The 21,342-nt window shown below is 40.3% G+C and overlaps 1 protein-coding gene across 14 annotated transcripts in view; it reads left to right on the forward strand.

The window, feature by feature from the left end:
- Positions 1 to 21,342, forward strand: part of PTPRK (protein tyrosine phosphatase receptor type K) — a 421,849-nt gene that overhangs the window by 78,668 nt on the left and 321,839 nt on the right. For all 14 annotated transcript variants that reach the window (XM_042795850.1, XM_042795838.1, XM_042795840.1 and 11 more), the window contains exon 2: positions 13,455 to 13,577. In XM_042795850.1, coding sequence (XP_042651784.1) covers positions 13,455 to 13,577 — 123 coding nt within the window. The remainder of the gene's footprint in view (positions 1 to 13,454; positions 13,578 to 21,342) is intronic.

Here is a 21,342-nt window from a genome sequence, read left to right on the forward strand (position 1 = left end):
ATAGCTTTGCTGTCAGATGATTCTTTCCTAATGAAATATCCCCAAAATATTTTCCTCATGGTCTATGAAATATTTTGATAAATCTTGCTTTGCTGAAGAATGAAGTAATAACTATATAAAGAGTAGCATGTGAAATGAATCATCCATTTGATGTTCATTTGATTCTGTAAGGCACCTGTAAAGAAAGACTTAGCTTTGTAAAGCTAAAGAGGAAAGGTAAAAGACACAGCAGAAAGAAGGATAAATCTCTGTTTCTGTGCATTTGCTGCTCTCAGCTTATTTAATATGAAAAGTTTTCATATAATTCTGGTTTTATCTCAGCTTTTCTCTGATACTTTATAGTCCATGTTTAAGCATGATATTGCAGAGGTCAATGTTATACTTGTCTCTGTGATTGAATTAAAACTTGTAAGGATGTGCAGAGCTTTGCTTTGATACTGGAAAAAATAAGCAGTATTACTGATAAAAGTTTAAGATGAGACAATATTTTAATAGGAGATTGGGCAAGAAGGAGAACCTAGGGAAGGACAAGGCTGGTCAGTCTAACCTCGAACCTGGGAAGGTGATGGAACCTTGAAACCATTTCCAGGCACATGAAGAGCAGCAGCAAATATTGTCTGCCTAGATATCATTAAGGCTTTCAGCGCTGTCTCCTACACAGCACACAGGGAGGATCCTTCTGAACATCAGGAAACACTTTTTTTTCAGTTGTGCTGGTGACCATCACAGGTTACCCACAGAGATTATGGAGTCTCCATCATCCTTGGAGATATTAAAAAAACTGTCTGGACTTCATCTTGGGCAACCAGCTCTAGGTGGCCCTGCTTGAGCAGAAGGGTTGGACCAGATGACCTCCAGAGGTACCTTCTAAACTCAACTATTCTCTGATTCTGTAGACTGGCGACCCGTACATCTGAAATCTGTTATTTGTTGGTTTGTATCTCAGCAGATCTTTCTCTAAACTGGGGAGCTTGGCTGTTTCCTATGGGTATAGAAACCTTCACTGTGTTTACATTGTTCTTTTCAGCCTTCCTTTCATGAGAATATTGCTGGATTGCATGAAAAGATGCGCAAGATATTAAAATGCTCATGACTATTTTCTTACTATAAATGGGAAACTAGAGCAGTAACCGCACTTCTGATACAGAAGGATTTGGCTTTTAGTTTAGCACTGCCTGTGCGTGTGAAGATATATTTTTTGATCTCAGTATTGCATGTTACCTCTTCCATTCGTGTTCCTGAGTTCTCTGATTCACCACTAGCTCAATTCTTCATGTACTTTGATGTTGTTTCTTGAAAGATCTCTCCTGAGAGGTTCTTGTTATCCTCCAGTGACTCTGGATTTATACCATGACTGTACTCTTCAATCATCTCTCCACCTTCTTGGATTTATCTCCTCCTGTGGCTTCAGAAATCACCTTTTGTAACAGCTTCTGTCATTTTTGACATCAGAGCTTTTTCCATTTCCTTGAATTTAATTTGATCTTCCTTTTGCACGATCATTTAAATTTTTATGCAGCCCAATGCTCACCTTCCCGTAGGAAGTCCTCAGCTTTCATGTTGGCCATATTCCTTTTGAGCTCTTTGCCCCCCTGTTCCTTGAGTTCCTTTTATAGTTTAGTCTGTATAATTTATGCACTCTTCCCTCATTTCCTTATTTGTTTGTCTGGCTTCTGCACCGATGCTATGGTAACTTGTGATCATTTGTTGTCCTCAAATGAGATTCCTTTTTATTTTGGAATGGTTGCTCCTACTGTCCAGCTGGAAACTCTTGCTTTCATCTGTTGAACAAAATTTTGATACCTGATATTAAAAGAGATGGTTTCTAGAGCAAACTTTAAATAACTTGGTTTTAGCCCCATCACCTTGTTTTATGGTTAAACTATCAAAGTTGTAATAGGGTGGCTAGTGTAGTTTTAGGTCTGCTGATGTGATTAGTAGAGATAAAAGTTGAGCTATAAACTTTTTCTTCCAAGTCCTTGTTTCAGCTTTTTTTTTTTTTTTTTTTTTTTCTTGGAGAGTAGGTTACAAAATAACCTAGCACTCTGAATCTATAGAAAATTTTGTGATTTAATGTAATGGTTGTAGGGCTGTCTTCATTCAGCACTCCTACTGAGTTTAATCGCATTCTTATCCATTAACTTTTAACAGCATATTGTGAGAACGTTTAGGAGAAATGCCAGAGACTGTGATATCTACATAAGATTTTCTATAAATAAGCACTAATGGTGTCTTGGAAAAAGGTGTTATTTTCAGAAGCAGCATTGTAAGACCACATATCCGTAAATAATCAAAGTGATTAATTTCATTTTGGAGCTCTCAATTGTGTCCTTGAAGTCACAGAATTTGCTTGCTGATATTTTAGTTACTATTGGTGTAGTTGTGAAAATGTTTATTAATCTCAAGTACATGATTCCAACCCTCACCCCCCCAGTTATTTGTATTCAAATGGTATAACTCCTTGTTGCCAGTGCAATTGGTCAGAAGTCTGCTCAGTGCACTGGAGGAATACTAAAGCTTGCAGCCTATGAGCTGAAATACGAAATAGCTTTGGTGTTTTGTGGATATTGACACTTGTGTATTAATGAAGAGCTGTTCATAATTTCATCAAACTGTTGAATCTCTTCATGGTCTCAGAAATATCTTGTGAGCTGAAATGGAAATTGTCTTTGTCTCTTCGGTTATATAGTGTGATCTGCATATGCGAGGGCTATTTGCTCTCTGTTACCTTGCCCATGCCAAGGAAGGGTGAAGAAAACATGAAAAAGAAGTTAAGCAACTGTCTCTTCACAACTACCTGTTGTTACCTCTCCAGTAAAGAACAGAAAAGGTTCCTTTCCCTGGAGAACAATAGGAAATTTAAATACACTTCTGTTTAGATTAGATTTTGCTGAGTTTGTAAACTGAAGGACAGACAGTGTAATAGAGACTGATCTTCACCCATCTTAATCTCTTTCCTTTTTCCATCCTGTTCACTGCTGGTGAAGCATGCAGAGGTCTCCTGTTGCCTGTCAGCATGAAGCTTTTTGAAATCAGAGATGAAGAAGCCTTTTCTAGGACTGGTATAGAGGGAAGGAACCTAATTTAGTAGAAGAAATCTAGTAAGTAGCATGGCCAATTAGACCACATCTGATTGTGAATCTTCATGCTCTCCCAAAATTTGTGGTTAGGATGATAAATGCTGAGATTAATAGCGAGATCTTTCCCTGGGGATTACAGGAAAGGATGTCCACATGAGGCTTCTGGCATTCTTGCAAACTTGTACTTAATATTTTTCAAATTCCCACCTTTCCTTTCTAAAATTTTATTAAGAGAGTATGGAAGACAAATAGAAAATGAAACAAAGCATGCATAGCTTGGACTTGATTATGACCTGTTTAGCCTTTCCCTTCCACATCCTCCCCCTTTGGTTTTTGGTTATGGTACTACTTTATGGCTATTGGGGGGTGGGATAGGTTTTTAATGTCAAGGTGATTTATAGCATGTAGCAATTTAGAAGTGATTTTGTCCAATTCATTTTCTGAAAGGTTTACATTTATAGGGATATTTAGATTTGACTGTTCTAACAGCTCCAGCAAAAGCCGTACAATGAAAATAAAATAATGATGATTTAGAAATAATCAGTCATATTTCCTATTAAGCTCTTGGTGTTTATACTCCATTGGTACTTTTGGATGAGACTTGGAATTCCATGTTCAAGTTAATAAGGTAAGAGCATGATTAAAACATACTGTTAGTGGGAACAAGGCTAGAAAATTTTAAAGAGACGTTTGTAGGTAATTGAGCTTACTTGGCTTTTATTGCTCTTAATTGTAATTAGGCGTGTTTATATAATTAATTCTAGTACTACAGAATAAGATACTATTGCAAAGAAGGTAAATATTCTTAGTATTTAGTATGACTTCTCCCTGTAGTGAAGGACAGCCTGTCATTTTCCTTAAGTACTTCTGTTTTCATGGTTATTTTTTAAAAATTAAATAGTGCCTCTGAACTTCTGCCTTTTTAGATGCCATAGGCTAATTAAGGATGAGTTACATTTCAGTAGGTAATATCGACCATAAGCATTTTAACATAAGTCATTAAAATTTATTCTTAAACTGCATTAACAGCAACTTATAGTATATTCTTAATAGGTGTCTGAATGATCTGCAATCAGTGTGTTTTAAAATGCTTATAAAAGAAATAACACAGTACCTTTAGAAGGTGAAAACATCCTGTGCTTTGAGGCATGCTGTGAGAGAAACAGGTAAATTAATGTGGTAGGTGGGTGATTTTAAAAGCAGAACCTGTTCTTGGATATATGACTGACAAGAGACCTGCTATAGCTCCTTTATACTCTTTAAGCTTTGAATTCACCAATCAATGTGAGGAGAAAAATTAAATTTTCACAGGACTTTTACCTGATATCCCAGATAAACATAATTTTTTACTGGATTCTTACCATAGAGCTATCTACTTTGATAGATTTAGAGCTAGTCATTATGCTTTTACAGCAGGTGGTGGAGAAAAATAAAAGCATGCTGTTGAATAAAAGGAGCAGATTGTTCCAACTAGTCATTTGAGCTGGATGAGAAAAGAGTATTTAATTCCTGGTGTGACACCTTTGTACATATAAGCCCCAAAGAAACCAATGGTAACTGAACCCTATGTAAGGGAAAAGTTGTGATGATGAAAGTTTGTTGTGTACCTGTAGTACAACTCTTCTCTCATGCTAGAATGTTTTTTTTAATCCTGTATCGGTGATCTGCTTGTTGTTAGTGAATGAGATTCTGGGCCTATAACCAGCTCCTTAAAATTAAGGAGTGTGAAATTTAAGATGTTACTAGTGTATTTTACTTAATATACAAGGATCACCTCCTCCAAGCTCAGAAGTGATTCATCACAACAAAGAGGAAGTCAGGTAAGACTGCCAGAAGGCCTGCATGGACGAACAAGTTGCTCCTGGACAAGCTCGAAGACAAAAAGAAAGCCTACAGAGGGTGGAAGCAAGGACAGATAGCCTGAGAGGAACACAGAGAAACTGTCTGAGTATCCAGGGATTGGGTTAGGAAGGCCAACGCCCCGAAAGAATTAAATCTGGCCAGGGACATGAAGGGCAACCAAAAAAACTTTTACAGGTATGTCAGTGATAAAAGTGAAAATGTGGGTCATCTGCAGAAGGAAAAGGGAGACTTGGTCACCTGGCATATGGAGAAGGCTGAGGTACTCAGTGGCTTTTTTGCCTCAGTCTTCACTGGCAGGTGCTTCAGCCACACTGCCCAAGATGCAGAAGGTAAAGGCGGGGGACTGGGAGAAGGGAGAACCACCCACTGTAGGAGATGATCATCTTCAAGACCATCTAAGGAACCTGAAGGTGCAGAAGTCCATAGGAACTGATGAAACGCATCTGTGGGTCCCGAGGGAACTGGCAGATAAAGTGGCTAGAAAAGAAGAAACGTAACCATCGGTTTTAAAAAGGAAAATAAAGAAGACCTGGGGAACTACAGGCCATTCAGTCTCACCCCTGTGTCCACAAGATCATGGAGTGGATCCTCCTGGAAACTACACTAGGGCACATGGAAAATAAGGAGGTGACTGGTGATGGCCAACATGGCTTTAGTGAGGGCAAATTGTGCCTGATGAATTTGGTGGCCTTCTACAGCAGGATTACAGTGTTGGTAGACAAGGGAAGAGCAACTGACATCATCTGCCTGGACTAGCATAAAGCATCTGACGCTGTCCCACATGACATCCTTGTTTCTAAATTGGAGAGACATGGATTTGATGGATGGGCCACTCAGTGGGTAAGGAATTGGCTGGATGGCCCCACTCAAAGAGTTGCAGTCATTGGCTTAATGTCCAAGTGGAGACGAGTGGCGTTCTTCAGGGGTCAGTGTTGGGGCTGATGCTGTTTAACATCTTTATCAGCAATATGGACAGTGGGATTGAGTGCACCCTCAGCAAATTTGCCAATGACACCGAACTGTGTGGTACGATTGACACGCTGGAGGGAAGGGATGCCATCCAGAGGGGCCTTGACAGGCTGGAGAGGTGGGCCCATACAAACCTCATGAGGTTCTTCAAGGCCAAGTGCAAGGTCCTGCAGATGGGCTGGGGCAATCCCAAACACAAATACAGGCTGGGCGATGAGTGGATTGAGAGCAGCCCTGCAGAGAAGGGCTTGGGGGTATTGGTGGGTTGAAAACTGACTATAAGCCCGCAGTGCGTGCTTGCAACCCAGAAAGCCAACCGTGTCCTGGGCTGCATCAAGAGAAGTGTGGCCAGCAGGTCAAGGGAGGGGATTTTACTCCTCTACTTCACTCTCATGAGGCCTGACCTGGAGTCCTGTGTCCAGCTCTGGGGCCCCCAACATAAGAAGGACATGGACCTGTTCGAGTGATTCCACAGGAGGCCATGGAGATGATCAGGTGGCTGGAGCACCTCCCCTGTAAGGACAGCCTGAAAAAGTTTGGGTTGTTCAGCCTGGAGGAGAGAAGGCTCCTGGGAGACCCTATAGTGGCCTTCCCGTACTTAAATGGGGCCTACAGGAAAGATTGGGGAGAGACTTTTTATCAGGGAGTGTAGAGATAGGACAAGGGATAATGGTTTTAAACTGAAAGAGGGTAGATTTAGATTGGATATAAGGAAGAAATTGTTTCTTGTGAGGGTGGTGAGGCACTGGCACAGGTTGCCCAGAGAAGCTGTGGCTGCCCCCTTCCTGGAAGGGTTCAAGGCCAGGCTGGACGGGGCTTTGAGCAACCTGGGCTAGGGGAAGGTGACCCTGCCATGGCAGGGGGGTTGGAACTAGATGATCTTTAAGGTCCCTTCCAACCCAAACTGTTATATTGTTTCTACGATTTTGCATTTTCCATAATGCCAGAAGTGGCTGGGTGCAAAAACAGATCTCAGGAATTCTCTGTAAAGTTGTGTTTTTTTGACTGTTCTTCTATATATGCCATTCTATGGCTGAAAGAAATCCTTTTCAATGCTGATAGGTTATAGAAATAGTCAATGAAGAACACTTGTAAAATCAGTTTGTTTCAGAAGCAGTACCTAATCAGGTACTGCGGTTTCCCTTCTCTCTACCCCTGTCCCAAATCAAGAAGATGCAGTTTCCTTTCATTGCTTTTCCTTTTTAGTTTCTGAAACTTAGTGCCAGATATTGGTGAGAATGTACTTGAGGGTTCTAGCAGATAAATATTATTGTAGGAGACTTAAAGTGCTTAGTTTCTGTTGTTGCATATAATTTGTTATACTTTATCTATTTATTTTTAATTCTGTAGAAAGTGTGACATCACACAAAGAAATATATTCTTTGTTGGATTTAGAAAAGTGAATGCCAGGCCATTCCCTTTTCCTACCCTGATGCTCAATGTCATCTTTTTTGTAAAAATGTTATAAAGCATGGCCAGTAGATGTGTGTTATTCTTAATCAGCTAGTTTTATCAATTAGTATTTAATTTATTGCAATTTAATAGTTTACTGAACGTTTTGAATAGTTTTTTTACTATCACTTTTCTGACTGTATTTTAAAGGGCACTGGAGTTGTTAAGGTCAAATTAAGTATGACAACCACCGTAGAATTTTTAGGTGATATGTGGGAATACTGTCTTTTAGCTACAAGTTAGATCTCCAGTATAGCATACCTATAATGCCATTCATAATAAATGTTACGGATATCTTAAGTTTCATACTTTTTAATAAACTATTTAGTTTAGTACTAAACAATAAAAGCGACATGATTTCTAGATAGTGTAGCGAGAACATTAGCATGGTTAGATAAAGATCATTAGTTTGAAATCTGAATTGGTTTTCCTTTATCCTGAGCTGATGAGCTGGGTGGCCACCATAAAGTTGTAGTGGATGCCCATTTATCAGTGGGAGTTACTGACACATGCTTCTCTTAGTCTTAAGCTTATTTATATTTTAACCCCTTGGGGAAAATCCATTCAGCTCTCTTTCCTGGGTTGGTATGAAAGGATGTAGGATAAATCAGAATCAGAGCAGTGTCAGTACTGAGTGTTGCTGCTAAGGAAATATCATTGCAACATTTTAAAAAATGTAAGTTGTCTTTACATTCAAGCATCTTTAAAGAGCTTTTTATTGGTGTGTTGGGTTTGCACGGAAAGGTTTTGGTAGTTGGAGGGACCACAGGGGTGGCTTCAGTGAGAAGCTGCTAGCAACTTCCCCTATATCTGACAGAATGAATGCCACTGGCTCCAAGATGGACCTGCGGCTGGCCAAGGCCAAGTCCATCAGAGATGGTGGTAGCACATCTGGGATAACATATTTAAGAAGGGAGAAAAACTGCTACACAACAGCAACTGCAGCTGAGAGAGGAGTGAGAATATGAGAGCAACAACTCTGCAGACACCAAGGTCAGTGAAGCAGGAGAGGGAGGAGGTGCTCCAGGCACCAGAGCAGAGATTCCCCTGCAACCTGTGGTGAAGACCATGGTGAGGCAGGCTGTGCCCCTGCAGCCCATGGAGGCCCACGGTGGAGCAGATACCCACCTGCAGCCCGTGGAGGACCCCACGGTGGAGCAGGTGGAGGCACTCCAAGGAGGCTGTGACCCCATGGGAAGTCCGCGCTGGAGCAGGGTCCTGGAAGCGTGTGGTGAACTGACCACAACCCCCATTCTCCATCCCCCTGCAACACTGAGCAGGAGGAGCTATAGAAATTGGGAGCAAAGTTAAGCCCGGGAAGAATGGTTGGGTGGGGGAAAGGTGTTTTAACATTTGTTTTTTATGCCTTGTTATATTACTCTGATTTGATTGATAATAAATTAATTTTCCCAAGTTGAGTCTGTTTTGTCAGTGATAGTAACTGGTGACTGACCTCTCCCTGTCCATACCTGGACTCATGAGCCTTTTTTTTATATTTTTCTCTCTCCTATACAGCTGAGGAGGGGAGTGATAGAGCAACTTTTTAGTGGGCACCTGGTGTCCAGCCAGGGTCAACCCACCACAACAGATGATGCATAAATATTGACTGTATATATAATCTTTATTAAATTTAGGTTTATCCTTGGGATTTTAAGATTAATTTTAAGATTAAATTTAGGTTAATCTTTATGACCATGTTATTTAGTGGAGCTTTAATTTCTTTTCTGGGAGTTCAGTGTGGGATATTCATCTTTCTTTTTGTAAAGAACATTTAAGGTTTTGTAAATGAAAACTGACATGTAGTTAGGAAATTTTTGTGAGGCTAGCATGATTTATCACTTTTAGAAGGATGTTGAGGAGGAATGTGTGAGAATTCTAGGTGTGTTTAAGCTGAAATTAATAATGTAATGAAGCTTATGGGAAAAGATAATAGAAACAGTGGATTGTTGATCTGCTTGTTTTCTGTGGAATGTAAATGTCTCCCAGATACTTCCTCAGCAACTGAACAATTTGGGTTGACCCAAAATAGAGTTAGCAGTTTGATGAAATAACTATTCAGACGTAAAATTCCTTCCTTCTTCCTAGCTTAAAATTCCAACTGTTGATAGGGTGTTTGTTTCTGATGGACTACCTCATTTTTCTTTTTGTTAAATGGATTGCCGAGGCTTACTCGACGGCTACTGCCAGCAACCCCAAGTGTGTCATGTCATGGCTCTGGTTGGTGCTGCCCCTCTGCAGAGCATGGTGCTTGGCCCCATCCGGCCCCTCTGGGCCACGTCCTGCTGGCAGCATCGTTTGAAGGGAGGCGATGCTGGCTGCTGTGCATGCCAGTCCCTAAGCCCACATCAGGCTACTGAGGTCGGATCGGTGTGATGAATTGCTTTGATCGCTGCTACTGCTGCTTTTTTGAGAAGCATGATATTAGAAATCTAGGGTAAACGTGGGTTTAGGTACTGCAAGGTCCAAGAGCGTTTGAATGTCGTCACTGTGTGCTTCCAGCTGTGAGATTGAGCAGAAGTGCTCTGTTGTGGCATGGAGTGTGTATTGGTATGTATGCATAAATTCCAGTGGCCGGGTAGTATTGAAAATAAATTGCAGGTTATACACCACATGTAGCTAAAGGAACGTGGTGGTGATACATAACGGGACAGTGTTTAGTAGTAAAGGACCTTCTTACTGAGTTTTGGGGGGAGTTACTAATGTCTGAGTTGGAGGCTTCTAACTTGTCTTTCATAGGATATTAGCAGACTGCTGTCAAAAAGTTGGGCAACAAATATGAGTGTATATTTGAGTTCAGCTTCTGAACCTCAGTGGAAGGTACTAAACATTCACCAAGCGGGTCTTCTTTCTTCCCTGAACAGTGCTGTTAGGTTATTGTGGAGAGTGGCCCAGGAGCTGAGTTAGGGTTCTAACAAGTCCTGACCTACAGTGTACTCCTGTCTAATATTTTTTTTCTGTTTGAGTGGTTAAAGATTGATTTAAAATGTATATAGTTTTGAACAAATGACTGGGAACAAAATACATCACTGTAGGTTTCACCCACCCACCATCTATTTCTTCTTGTGTTTTCCACAGAGTATGTTACACTAGGTTTGTCTCTTTGTACCCGGAGTTACCGAAATAGCATGTAGGCAGTTGACTCTTAAAACAGAGGAGGTCCAAACTTGCGCATATTTTAAGGCATAAGTCTCCAGGGGGTTTAAATACTTAGTTTGTCTCATCATGTTATACTGGGTAAATTGCTACAGCATTGGTATTACTCTACTTGCCTTGAAATGTCATGATATGTTGGTAAGGAGGGGCGGTGTGCTCGGTGGAGGGAAGACATTGGTTTAAGCAGTTGTTACAGGGTGGATTTTATAGTGGGTTGGTAATCTGTCCTGATAAACTTTGTTTATGTGCATGCAATAAATGGACACTTGCTTGTTCTGTGGATGCAGCCATGCTGTGCTATGCACGGGGAGGTTTGGATTGCTTGCTGTGTATTAACAGGCTCGTTGTTACTGCTAATCAGAACCCTGATAACTTAAATTAATAGTGGGCACAAAGACGAACAATTAAGGACATTCATCTTCCAAATGAGTCTACAAGATTCATTGGTAGTTTAAATTTATATACTGAGGGCACTTAAACCATTAAAAAGGGTAATGGGTGCCCCGCAGGCATGTGCTTCAAAGCCATATGTCATTTTGGTGCTGGGACAGCAGACAGTGATAACTTCCCTTTAAGGGAAACTGCTATTCATTTATCAATTAAATGTCGAAGGAAATGTACATTTTTGCTGTAGAGTGATCATAGTAATGTATTGTAAGTTAAATCAAAGCCCAGGATTTATGTTCTAAGACTTTCTGGTTTTATCATGATAGATGTTAATTAGAAAAGTCTCTCGGTGGTAATAGGGCATTGGAGTTTGGACTCTTAAAGACATAAATGTTTCTTTGATGCACGAATATGTGCCTTCTAGTCTTTGACAGTGACACTGATGTAGTAACCAACTTTGTACAGAGTATGAAATGCTGGGGGATTTTTTGTTGTTGTTTATACTGTGCTTGTGTTGTCACAGGATAATATTTGAGAAGGTTTTGCTAACATGGAGCCAATTATGAAGTTTTAAGGTTTTATGGTACAAGGATTTAACAGAAATTTTACTACAGTGTAGAGATTTCTTTTTCTCCCAGTGTTGCCCTTGCCAGCCAAAACACTGGTTAACAAGTGGAAGTGCCTGGGAATGAGTATCTAGCAGTGTTTTTTTGTGAAGTAGAATTAGCTAAAACTTGTTGTTGTCATTTATTCAAAATGACAAATACTTATGCAGAACTGTGGGAATTATCTGAGTTGTTTCTAATCGAAAATGAAACATAATGTCAGCTTGGGACACAGTCTAGATTTGCTGATGAAATTTAGTAAAAGGGACTTCTCCTGCCCCAAATATGAACACTGTTTTTACAACCTCTTTGCCTGTTATGTGGTATTTGAATAGGTATCCGTTTTGGATAGGCAAAAAATATTTTTATCCTCAATTTGGTGACATACATGTCCATTCCTCCTTTCCTTATTCTCTGGCCTGTCCTGGTTCCAGGCTTTGTAAGTATTGTACAGAGGGCAGAAATGATCACAGGCTGTAGTTCTTCACAGTTCTTCATCTCCCCTTTCCCGCCTCCAGCCCGTTCTCCTCCGGGGTGTAGTGTGGGCTGGTGAGAGCCTGGCAGGCATGGGAGGGTGTTTGCTGTTGGTGCAGTGACAGTGACTCATCTTAGGGTGACACTTGAATTTATCATAATAAGGGTTTTTCGTTTGTTCTTGGGACTCACAGTACTCGTCCCATATTTTGTATTCAAAAAGTCAGACAGTGAGGTCAGCAGAAATGCTCGTGTTCTTCTAGAGGTGTCTTCTTAACAAGAGGCATTTTTGTTGTAACAACAGTTGTTAATTGGATTGATGCACCCTAGCTACTGAGGACAGGGAGAAGAGGATGCAGGAAATATCTCCCCTTGATTTCCAAGAGTTTTTTTTTTAATATAATTCTTCTATAGCTTCTTTTCTAGATTAAAAAAATACTCCCCAGATAAAGATCCATGCACTATGTTTTCTCTTTCACTCTCTCCTGGTCTTGCCTTTTATTTTTGCGTGAGAGCGAACTCGAGGACGGTGTGCCATGAATGGATATAACAGATGCTGTAGAGTTTTATGTGTGACATCTGTAATTTCTTGTGTTTACGCTCTACTTTTTCTTCAACCAGACTCTTTTGATTCCTTTGTTGCTTCTTTCTCAAACCTTGAGACTGTGTTTTTCTGTGATCGTGTTTTCTTCTCTCTTTTTCCCAGCCTACTTAATTGTCTTGAGTGAAGAATTTAATAAAAAACCGTAATGAATGAGACTGGCAGACATTACAGTGTTACACAAGAATTTTTTTAAATTTTTTTTTTGTTGGTCCCCCTATCTTTTATGTTTCTCTTCTTCTTTCTCCCTGTTACTTCTCCTCACATCTTTCGTTATAAGGTTTTCATATCTATTGTTTGTGTGACCCTGAAAAAGCACCTTTGATTTGTGTTCTGTTATGCTAAATTGGTTTAATAGAGCAAGATTATCCAATTCATTCTGCAGCAATTATTTAATTCCTAAGTAATTTTAATTATTTTCTCTGATGTTTTGTTTTGGGTACAGTTTTTATCCTCGTTGTTGGCATTTGTACTACTTATGCTTTCAGTGCATCAGAACTGTTAATTTACAACTTTTATTTTTGAACTTGGTCCATTATTTTCTGTTTCCCCCTTGGTTTAGATCGCATTTTGGTTTTTAGCTCACAGATGCTGGGCTGGGTTTCACTTGGGCTGAGTGACTCAGCCTGTGATCCTCCTGCTCTGACAGACGGTGCTCTTGGGGGAAATTGGTTGTGTGGAGCAGAGACGTTTTAAAAAAAAGAGAGGGGATCACTGATGGCTGAGCTGCTTGTGGGTTTTAGCTTTACACAGGTGAGCCTGTTAACCATGCCACAGGCTGTATTTGTGGTGTGCCCAGGAGGAACACCTCTGTTTGACTCTTGGAAGAACTATGCTTTTAAATAAACTAATAACAAGTTTCTTCACTAGGTGGATGTACATTCGATGATGGTCCTGGACCCTGTGACTACCACCAAGACTTGTACGATGATTTCGACTGGGTACACGTCAGCGCTCAAGAGCCTCACTATTTGCCACCTGAGATGCCTCAAGGTGAGATACTCCATAGATACTGAAGGGATAAGCTTATTAAGAAACTCGGACCTTCACTGAATATGGCCTCTAGGCTACATTCTGTGATCTCCACTTTAACCCTGATAATGGAGGTAATAAAAAGAAACAAAAATAATAAATATAATGATCTTGGTAACTGAGAAACCTTCTTAGATCAAATTCCCCTTTAAAGTTGGGGGGGCATATGGAAGGGAGAAAGGAAGCCATAAACTCTTATTTATTCTGCGTGGAATTCCTGTTGACTTGCAGTAAAATTCTGTGTCTTAAATGACAACTAATGTATCAATTGAATTATTCACGTATACATTAGAAGAAATGGTGAAAAAAAGGGTAAGTGCAAACCCCCATGCACTGATTCCTCCCCCCCCCAAACTTCTCATCACCTGAAGGTAATCAGAAAAGCTTTGATTTATGGAAATATTGCTCTTGTTAATTACTATTTAGGACAGGTAATGAATAACTGAAGAGGTACAGCCTACATGACCTTGCCTGCTCACCTTTGATGAACAGCTTAATCGGCGCTTCCCAGACAGCATGATATGCTGAGAAAATGAAAGCATTTGAAATTCAGCTACATTTTCCAATTAATAATACATTAAGTAATTAATCATGCAGAGGAGGAAAAAAGGTCATGGCTATTTTATTTGTATCTAAAAGGTTTTGTGAAGTGAGATACATGTGGAGAAGGAGTGGGAGATGTTGCCACACAGAAGTAACCTAACCTCTGCACCATTCCTTCCCCTGCTTTTTGTATATTGTTGTGCATTATTAATAGTGGTTAGTGTATGTAATTTTACTTCTTAATTGCTAACTGGCTGGGTTCCCCCTGTTTTGGAGTCCCTGGTATGAGCAGCTGTTACTATGTCCCACGCCTTACAAAATATTTAATGAGTTAAGCAAGATCTACGTTTTATTGTATGGACTGCTTGGTGCTTCAAGTTTGCATCTGGAAGAGTAAATTTAAGCCCTGAAGCCTCAGCATTCATGATGGTCTTAACAAATTCAAAATAACATCTCCCCTAGGAAGACTAAAATTGCTTACTTTTCAGTTTGCATTTTTCGGAGTCTACATGGTTTGTTAAAATGATTTGAGGTATCTGTTGTGGTGTGAGCCTCGTCAGCAGCCAAACACCATGCAACCACTCTATCCCCCTTATCTGCCAGCAATGAGAAGGGAAAGATGAACCAGGCTTGGGGTTAGAGATAGGACCAGGAGGGGTAGATCACCCATTATGGTCACGAGCAAAAGGCAGACTCGTTGGAAATAAAAAAAAAAAAAAAACAACATAGATTTATTACAGACACTAAAAACATTTAACAGAGTAGGACAGTGAGAAGCATTGCCATGTCTTGAGAACACCTTCCCCCCACCCGTCCCTTCTTCCTGGGCTCAGCTCTGCTCCCAGTATCTCGATATCCAGATATCTGCCAGTGGCGCAGGGGCAGGGAATGGGGGGTGCAGTCAGTGCTGCCACTTCCTTTATATTCGGTGGGGGGAGTTTCTGGAACTTGTTCCCACTCCTCCATTGTGGTCCCCCTCTCACAGGAGACAGTCCTCCACAAACTTTCTCCAACATGAGTTCCTCCCATGGGCCGCAGCGTTCCCCACACTGCTCCGTCATGGGTCACTAACTTCCTCCAACTGGAGTCCCTCCCACGGCTGCAGCCCTTCCTGAGCTGCTCCGGCGTGGGACACCCCCGCATGCTGCAATCCTCCCAGCGCTGAATTACAGCAGTGGGGCTGCCTTTTCCCATGAGACCCCGGCCTTCTTCGGGCACAGCACCTTGATGAACCAGTCAGAAGCCACAGGCCATAAATCAGTGTCTGCTCCACCATAGATCTTCGTGGGTGGCAGGGGGGGCCGCCCTGCCGTCTCCCCACAGGATACAGGGGGGTCTCTGCTCCGGCACACCTCCCCCCTCCTTTCTTCCTCCGTTCCTCCACTGACCTTGGTGTTCATGCAGCTGCCACAACTCCTCTTCACAATTCCGACTCCTTCTCACCACATCCCTTCTTAAGTACATTATCACAGAGGCGCAGCTGATTTCTCAGTTTTGGTGCAGAGGTAGAGCTGACTTGGAGCTGGGGGAGCTTCGAGAAGCTTCTCACAGGGGGCCGCCCCGATAGCCCCCTCCCCTGCCACCAAAAAACCCCACCACTCACTCAAACCCAGGACAAGTATCTTAACTATGTTGGAAGCACCTTTTTGTAAAAACCTTGCTATTCTCAGACCTTGGCACACCTTGTATAGGAAGAATAGCAATTTGAAGAATTGTATTTTGAATTAATTTAAATGACAAGATAGTTTCTTCTTGCTTCTCCCAAATAACCTACCTGTTATTTTAGGCAGTTTTATGAATTAAATGACACAGTACACTCTGTCTTTAGCACTTGATTTCTGTTCAGTTCTGCTACAGATCCTTTTCCTCTGAGTGTAGCATGTGGACTCTTCTGGAGGAGGGTTTTTTTTTTTCACATCTGTATGTGAAATTGTGACTGCTCTCTATCAGAATAAAGAAAAGTTTCATAGGTAGTCCAGAACAGATCCAGAAGAAGCTCTGATTATTATTTTTCTTTACTTCCTCTGGTTAGAATTCTAGTCTTATTGGTCCACGGTTTAAAAGTTTGATGTTTGGTAATTGAGATCCAGACTAAAAGTGAGCAGTCTCATCTGATGAGCAGCCCTTAAGAAGTTCACAGTCTTCAGATTCTGAAGATCTATGCTATATCTAAATACTTCACCTCTTTTGTGTTTGAAATAGTGTGATTTTATATTAAGTCTAAGAATGTAACACAGTTCTAAAACGAGTGCTAAATTCCTCCAGTGGGAAGTGGAGCAGCAAGAGAGTCAGACAAAAGCAGAAGGAAAATAACTGTGTGTAATCATCTGCTGTGTAGTTTTTTAACATTGCTGACCCGGCCTGATTACTGTTGAAACTGCAGGTTAGAAAGCAGTCCACTGCTCACGAAGAAGTTATCCAAGTAGGATAAGATGTGGTAATGAAGGTTTAGGTAGCATTAAACTACTGCTGTTTTCATTTTGAAAAATGCTGGGTTTTCTAACTTGTAGAAGCCAGGGACCTCCTAGGGACCAGAGTGAGCCTACCTCTTCCTTCTCAGAGAATGAGAGGAGAGAAGGGCTGCCTAGAAAAACTGAGCAGCACTGAAACTGGAATGCTGGAGTAGGGACTGTTTTCCCTCCATCTTTTCTAAGGCTCTACAATCCTTCAGCTAGGTGCGAAGCTTCTTAATGTATGTGTTGATGTCCTCTCTATGGACACTCTTTGTAGTGTTTGGAGCACTTGTCTCTTACATCTCTCTAGAACCCAGTACAATGTCTTGGCCTAGGCCTTCGTGATGGAAATACATATTCCAGTACAGTTTTGTCTCGGAAGGAGAACAGTATGTTAAAAAGATAATACCATTAACACTGGGTATGTGGCTTTCAGAGCTCTTAACTTTACCAGATACACCCAGAACCATTGTAGCGATGAAGGATTATACTAAGTTTTTAAATGTCAGTTTTTAGTCTTCAGTAGCTTCAGAAAGTCTTATTAATTAAAAAAAAAAAATGTAGAGAGAGGGAAAAGGGCACATACAAAACAGGGAAAGGGAAAATCTGACAACTGATTTAATGTTTTACTTTTGATTCAAGGGATGGGTTTCACTCAGTGCTGTGCTTTGGAGAAGGATAAATCATGGGAAATTTCAGACCTAATGCATATGCTTTGGAGTGCTATGAAAATATGAAAACTCGTCCTAATGGAAAGCAGGTATAGCAAAAGTAAATACTATTGGTAAGGCAAGTGTAATGACCTCTGAATAATTAGTGCAACTTCAGATTTTATTTTTTTTTTATACTGACCTACATTGTATTTCTGAAATTATGAGCAGAGGCAAAAGCCACTCATGTTCTGTTATGTGAAAAATAAATGCTCTACATAATGATTAATTTTGAAATTAAGTGAACATTTAGGGTAGGTGTTTGTGTACAGCTTTAAATACCAACTTGTAAATTGCTTGAACTGCATCTTACATGATAAAACCTTTGGATTACTTATTGAAACCCTGGAAAATACCCGATGTCCAACATTAGGTTTCGAAGAGCATATAAAAGCGACTATGCTAGATCAAGCTAAAGGTCTGCTGGCATTGATAGTGGCTATTAGCAGTTGCCTAGGGAAGAATGTAGAGGTAGTACAGATGAGTGGTAATCATGCCCTGAATGTTCTCCCAGTTTCTAGCTGTTTGGCATTTAGGAATTTCCTCAACTTGAAACTGTCTTTATTTGTGATGTTCTCAAAGAATTAATGTTTTCGCCCTATCAGCTTTGTCTTACTGCGTGTGGGTTCCTTAAAGCCTTCTAGTATCTGCTATGTCCAATAAGAGTGCCAGCTTTTGTTATAAATTGTGGGAAGATGCAGCTCTTCATGCTTGTTTTGAAATTGCACATGACTTCTGTTTGATACAAGTTGGCCTCTTGTACAGGAAGTGGGCAAAGCTGATTCCTAATCACCTTCTCCAACACATTCCCTTTTTTAAAATACCTTTTAAATAAAATATGCACCCTTTCCCTGACATCATTCAAGGTTGAATGGTCCAAGACTATTGGGTTGTTCCTTATGTAGAAATGGCTCCACAGCTGTGGATTTGCATTTTGTGTCAGGCAAGGTTGGTAACCAAGTGTTATATTTTTGTAGACATGGTAAGAAAAATGAAGTCGGAGTGTTTACCTGATTGTCTTTGTACCTCTGAAGAAACATATCTTCTGTGTGTTGAAGCAAACCTTCTAGGGCATTCATTGTGTTCTTAGGTATATGATTTTTATACATTATACTATACAAGACAGAAATTTGAGAATGCTGTTAAGATGAAATCCAATTTTGGCTATGGATTTTTTTGTGGTTATTTTAGGTGTCTATTAATTTTGTGTGGATAACTTCATTTTGCAGAAGACAAAGTAAATAGTGCATTCTTATATCACTGGTGGATGTGCAAAGCGGTGATTTTACCCATATTAATCATACATTTACCAATGTTTTTACCCTTAGATAGAGAAGATAGGTTATTTACCCTGTTTGGTTTGCCTGTTAAAAGCAGCATTATTCTGAGGCTATGCAGGGTCAGGGCATGACAGCCTGTAATAGGATATGTGATAGGTCTTAGTGAAGGGCTTTTTTAATGCAAGGGCTATTACCCTCCTGGATACAAATGCAATTTGAGGGATGTCTAAATTATAGTGGACAATAGTGACGTGCTGAGATGGACATCTTGCTTCTGATCTCTCAGATGGGTAATGGGCCTGGATTGGATGTGTGCTAACTTTTTTAATTGGTTTTCTAGAAATCTGAGGAAAATAAATTAACAGTAGTGGTGGAAGTCCTTAGTTGCACTTGTCATCCAGCATGACTAAAGGAGAACAGATTAAATATCTAAAGATGTTCCTTAGTATTAGAGTGTGTTTTGTAAATCCAAACTTTACAGTGCAGAGTATTGCAGAAATTAATTTTTTACTTCACAGAAATTACATATGATCTTACATGTTGCCCTATTTTAAAGAATAAAACTAAATTCACTACTCTGAAAAAAAGGAAAAGAAATGAAAGAGTCCTGAAAAGTAAAACATTACATATTCTTATTTAGGTTGATGTTTTGGGGTCCCTGGTGGAGGACTGCATAGTTATTTCAGAATGGAGAACATACATGGTGAAAGGCAATGGAGATGGGAGGAAGTGTGTTGACAAGTAATCTTAGGCTACACTTTCATGGTAGTTTCTTTTATATGGGTTTTAGGCAGAATGTTTCTGGCTGTTCAATCCTGTGTCCTGGCATTCCCAGAGGCATTTTCATGTTGCTGCCTCCTCCTAGTTCCTTTGATGGGCATGTGGTTGTGAACTGCTGTGGATTGAAAATAATAACCTAGGGGGGAAAAAAAAAGTATGCAGCATGGGTCGGTTTGTTAACCCGGTTCATTGTGCTGCTGTAAAAAGAGTTGTTACTCTGGTGCAGCTGATGAGGACCATGGGAGCTGGTGGTGTGGGTGGGTACAGGGGTTGTATAAACCTCTGGGGAGCCTGAAAGAAATATGAAAATTACACCCTTAGATTTGCGTGCAACTTTAATTTTCCTGTGCAAATAGCATTGAGTATTTGTTGTGATCTGGAAGGTCAGTTGTGCGCTATTTAAGTTTTGCCTTGTACAGAAAGGAAATAGCTTTTGTGTCACCTGTGTGACCCAAAATGAATTTCAGCATAGGACTAACGTAAGTGTTTATGAAGTGTATAAATGAGAGAGGGGAGCCAGAAGGTCATGAAATTTGTGTTTTAATATAGATCTCATGAATGTGGCTCAGGAAGGAAAGCTGTAATGTGGAGGTCATATAGATGAGACTTTTGGCCTTTTACTTCACTTAAACCTGAATTTTTCTCCTGTAGAAATGAAACCACCAAACAATGAATAAATTTAAATTATGTGCATGTGTATGGGTACAGTCAGACAGAAGTTAACGGGAATCAGTGTCTGGTGAAAGCTGGGTGTTTCTTGAGGTGTTGGAAAGACGAGAGTTTGAGGAGCAGCAGGAGAACCCTCACCATGCTCCGGGTTACTGAGCTCCTCCACGGAGATGTTGCTCCACACATGATGTGCCAGCTTGCTCTCTTGCAGTACAGAAGAGTGAAGTTCAAACATAATGATTTCTGGGTGTCTTTATTTTAATAGACAGACTAACAAAGTTTACCAGACCACTGAGCAGTTGAGAACTGACTTCAAGGTTTTGCCGCTGTATGGCTCGTGTTACCAGTATGAAGGTAATAGATCAGAGAAACTGTGCGCAAGGGAATTTATTGACTAGTCCATGGATTGGCAAATGCAGTTCTTCCGGAAGGTAGTGTTTTAAAGTTGGATCATTGAAAGCTTATCTGGGTCATTACATTATGATATAAATTGCAAAAGCTTGGATCTGTGTTTGGGACTGCTCAGAAAGTCTGGTTGTCTCTCCTACTTTTACATTTCTTTATGTGATGGGGTAGATACGTTTTATGTAAGGTGACAGAGAGAGTTTCTTCACTTCCTTAGATACTTCAGTCTTCATACACTCCTTGGCCCAGAAGTTGACTGTTAACTTGTCTCCTGTTTAACTTGTCAAGAAACTACAGCGCTGAACTCATTTGAAGTACTTCCTTAATCAAAAAAACATATTTTTCTGCTTTTCTTATTTAGTAAGCCTTGTGGTTTGTTTCTTGTCTGCATTATTTGTTAGTAACATCTTTAACAGAAAGAAGCCTTCCCTGTTAGTGCAGTGCAATTAATATCTACCTAAAAAACACCTGTAGACATCCTGATCCTATCTGGCTCTGTGAGTACAGTGAGCTAATCAATCTATTGACTAATTCCAAGGATTCCCTGTTGTTCTCAAGCACACTTGGTATAAAGTGAAGAGAGCAGAGGCGCAGGGAGGGCTTTACAGGTAATGCACAGTGTAGCAGTGCTTTTGTACATGTAGATAAGCCATTTCTTTTATCAGGAAATTTAGGCATGGGGTTAGTAAAAGTAAGGTTTTTGTAGTAATAGAAATTACTTTCACATCAGTAACATCTATGTGTTGTTTTTTCATTCAATGACACTGATTTATTGTTTTATTTGGGTGGTGAAAGACAGAACATTTGAAAAAGATTACTTGCTGTATTTGCACAAAATATACCTCACCTTCATGACCAGCTGCTATGCCTGCTTATGTAGTGATAT

Source organism: Tyto alba, unplaced genomic scaffold (assembly GCF_018691265.1).
Source record: "Tyto alba isolate M040663 unplaced genomic scaffold, T.alba_DEE_v4.0 Super-Scaffold_22, whole genome shotgun sequence".
Lineage (NCBI taxonomy): Eukaryota > Metazoa > Chordata > Aves > Strigiformes > Tytonidae > Tyto > Tyto alba.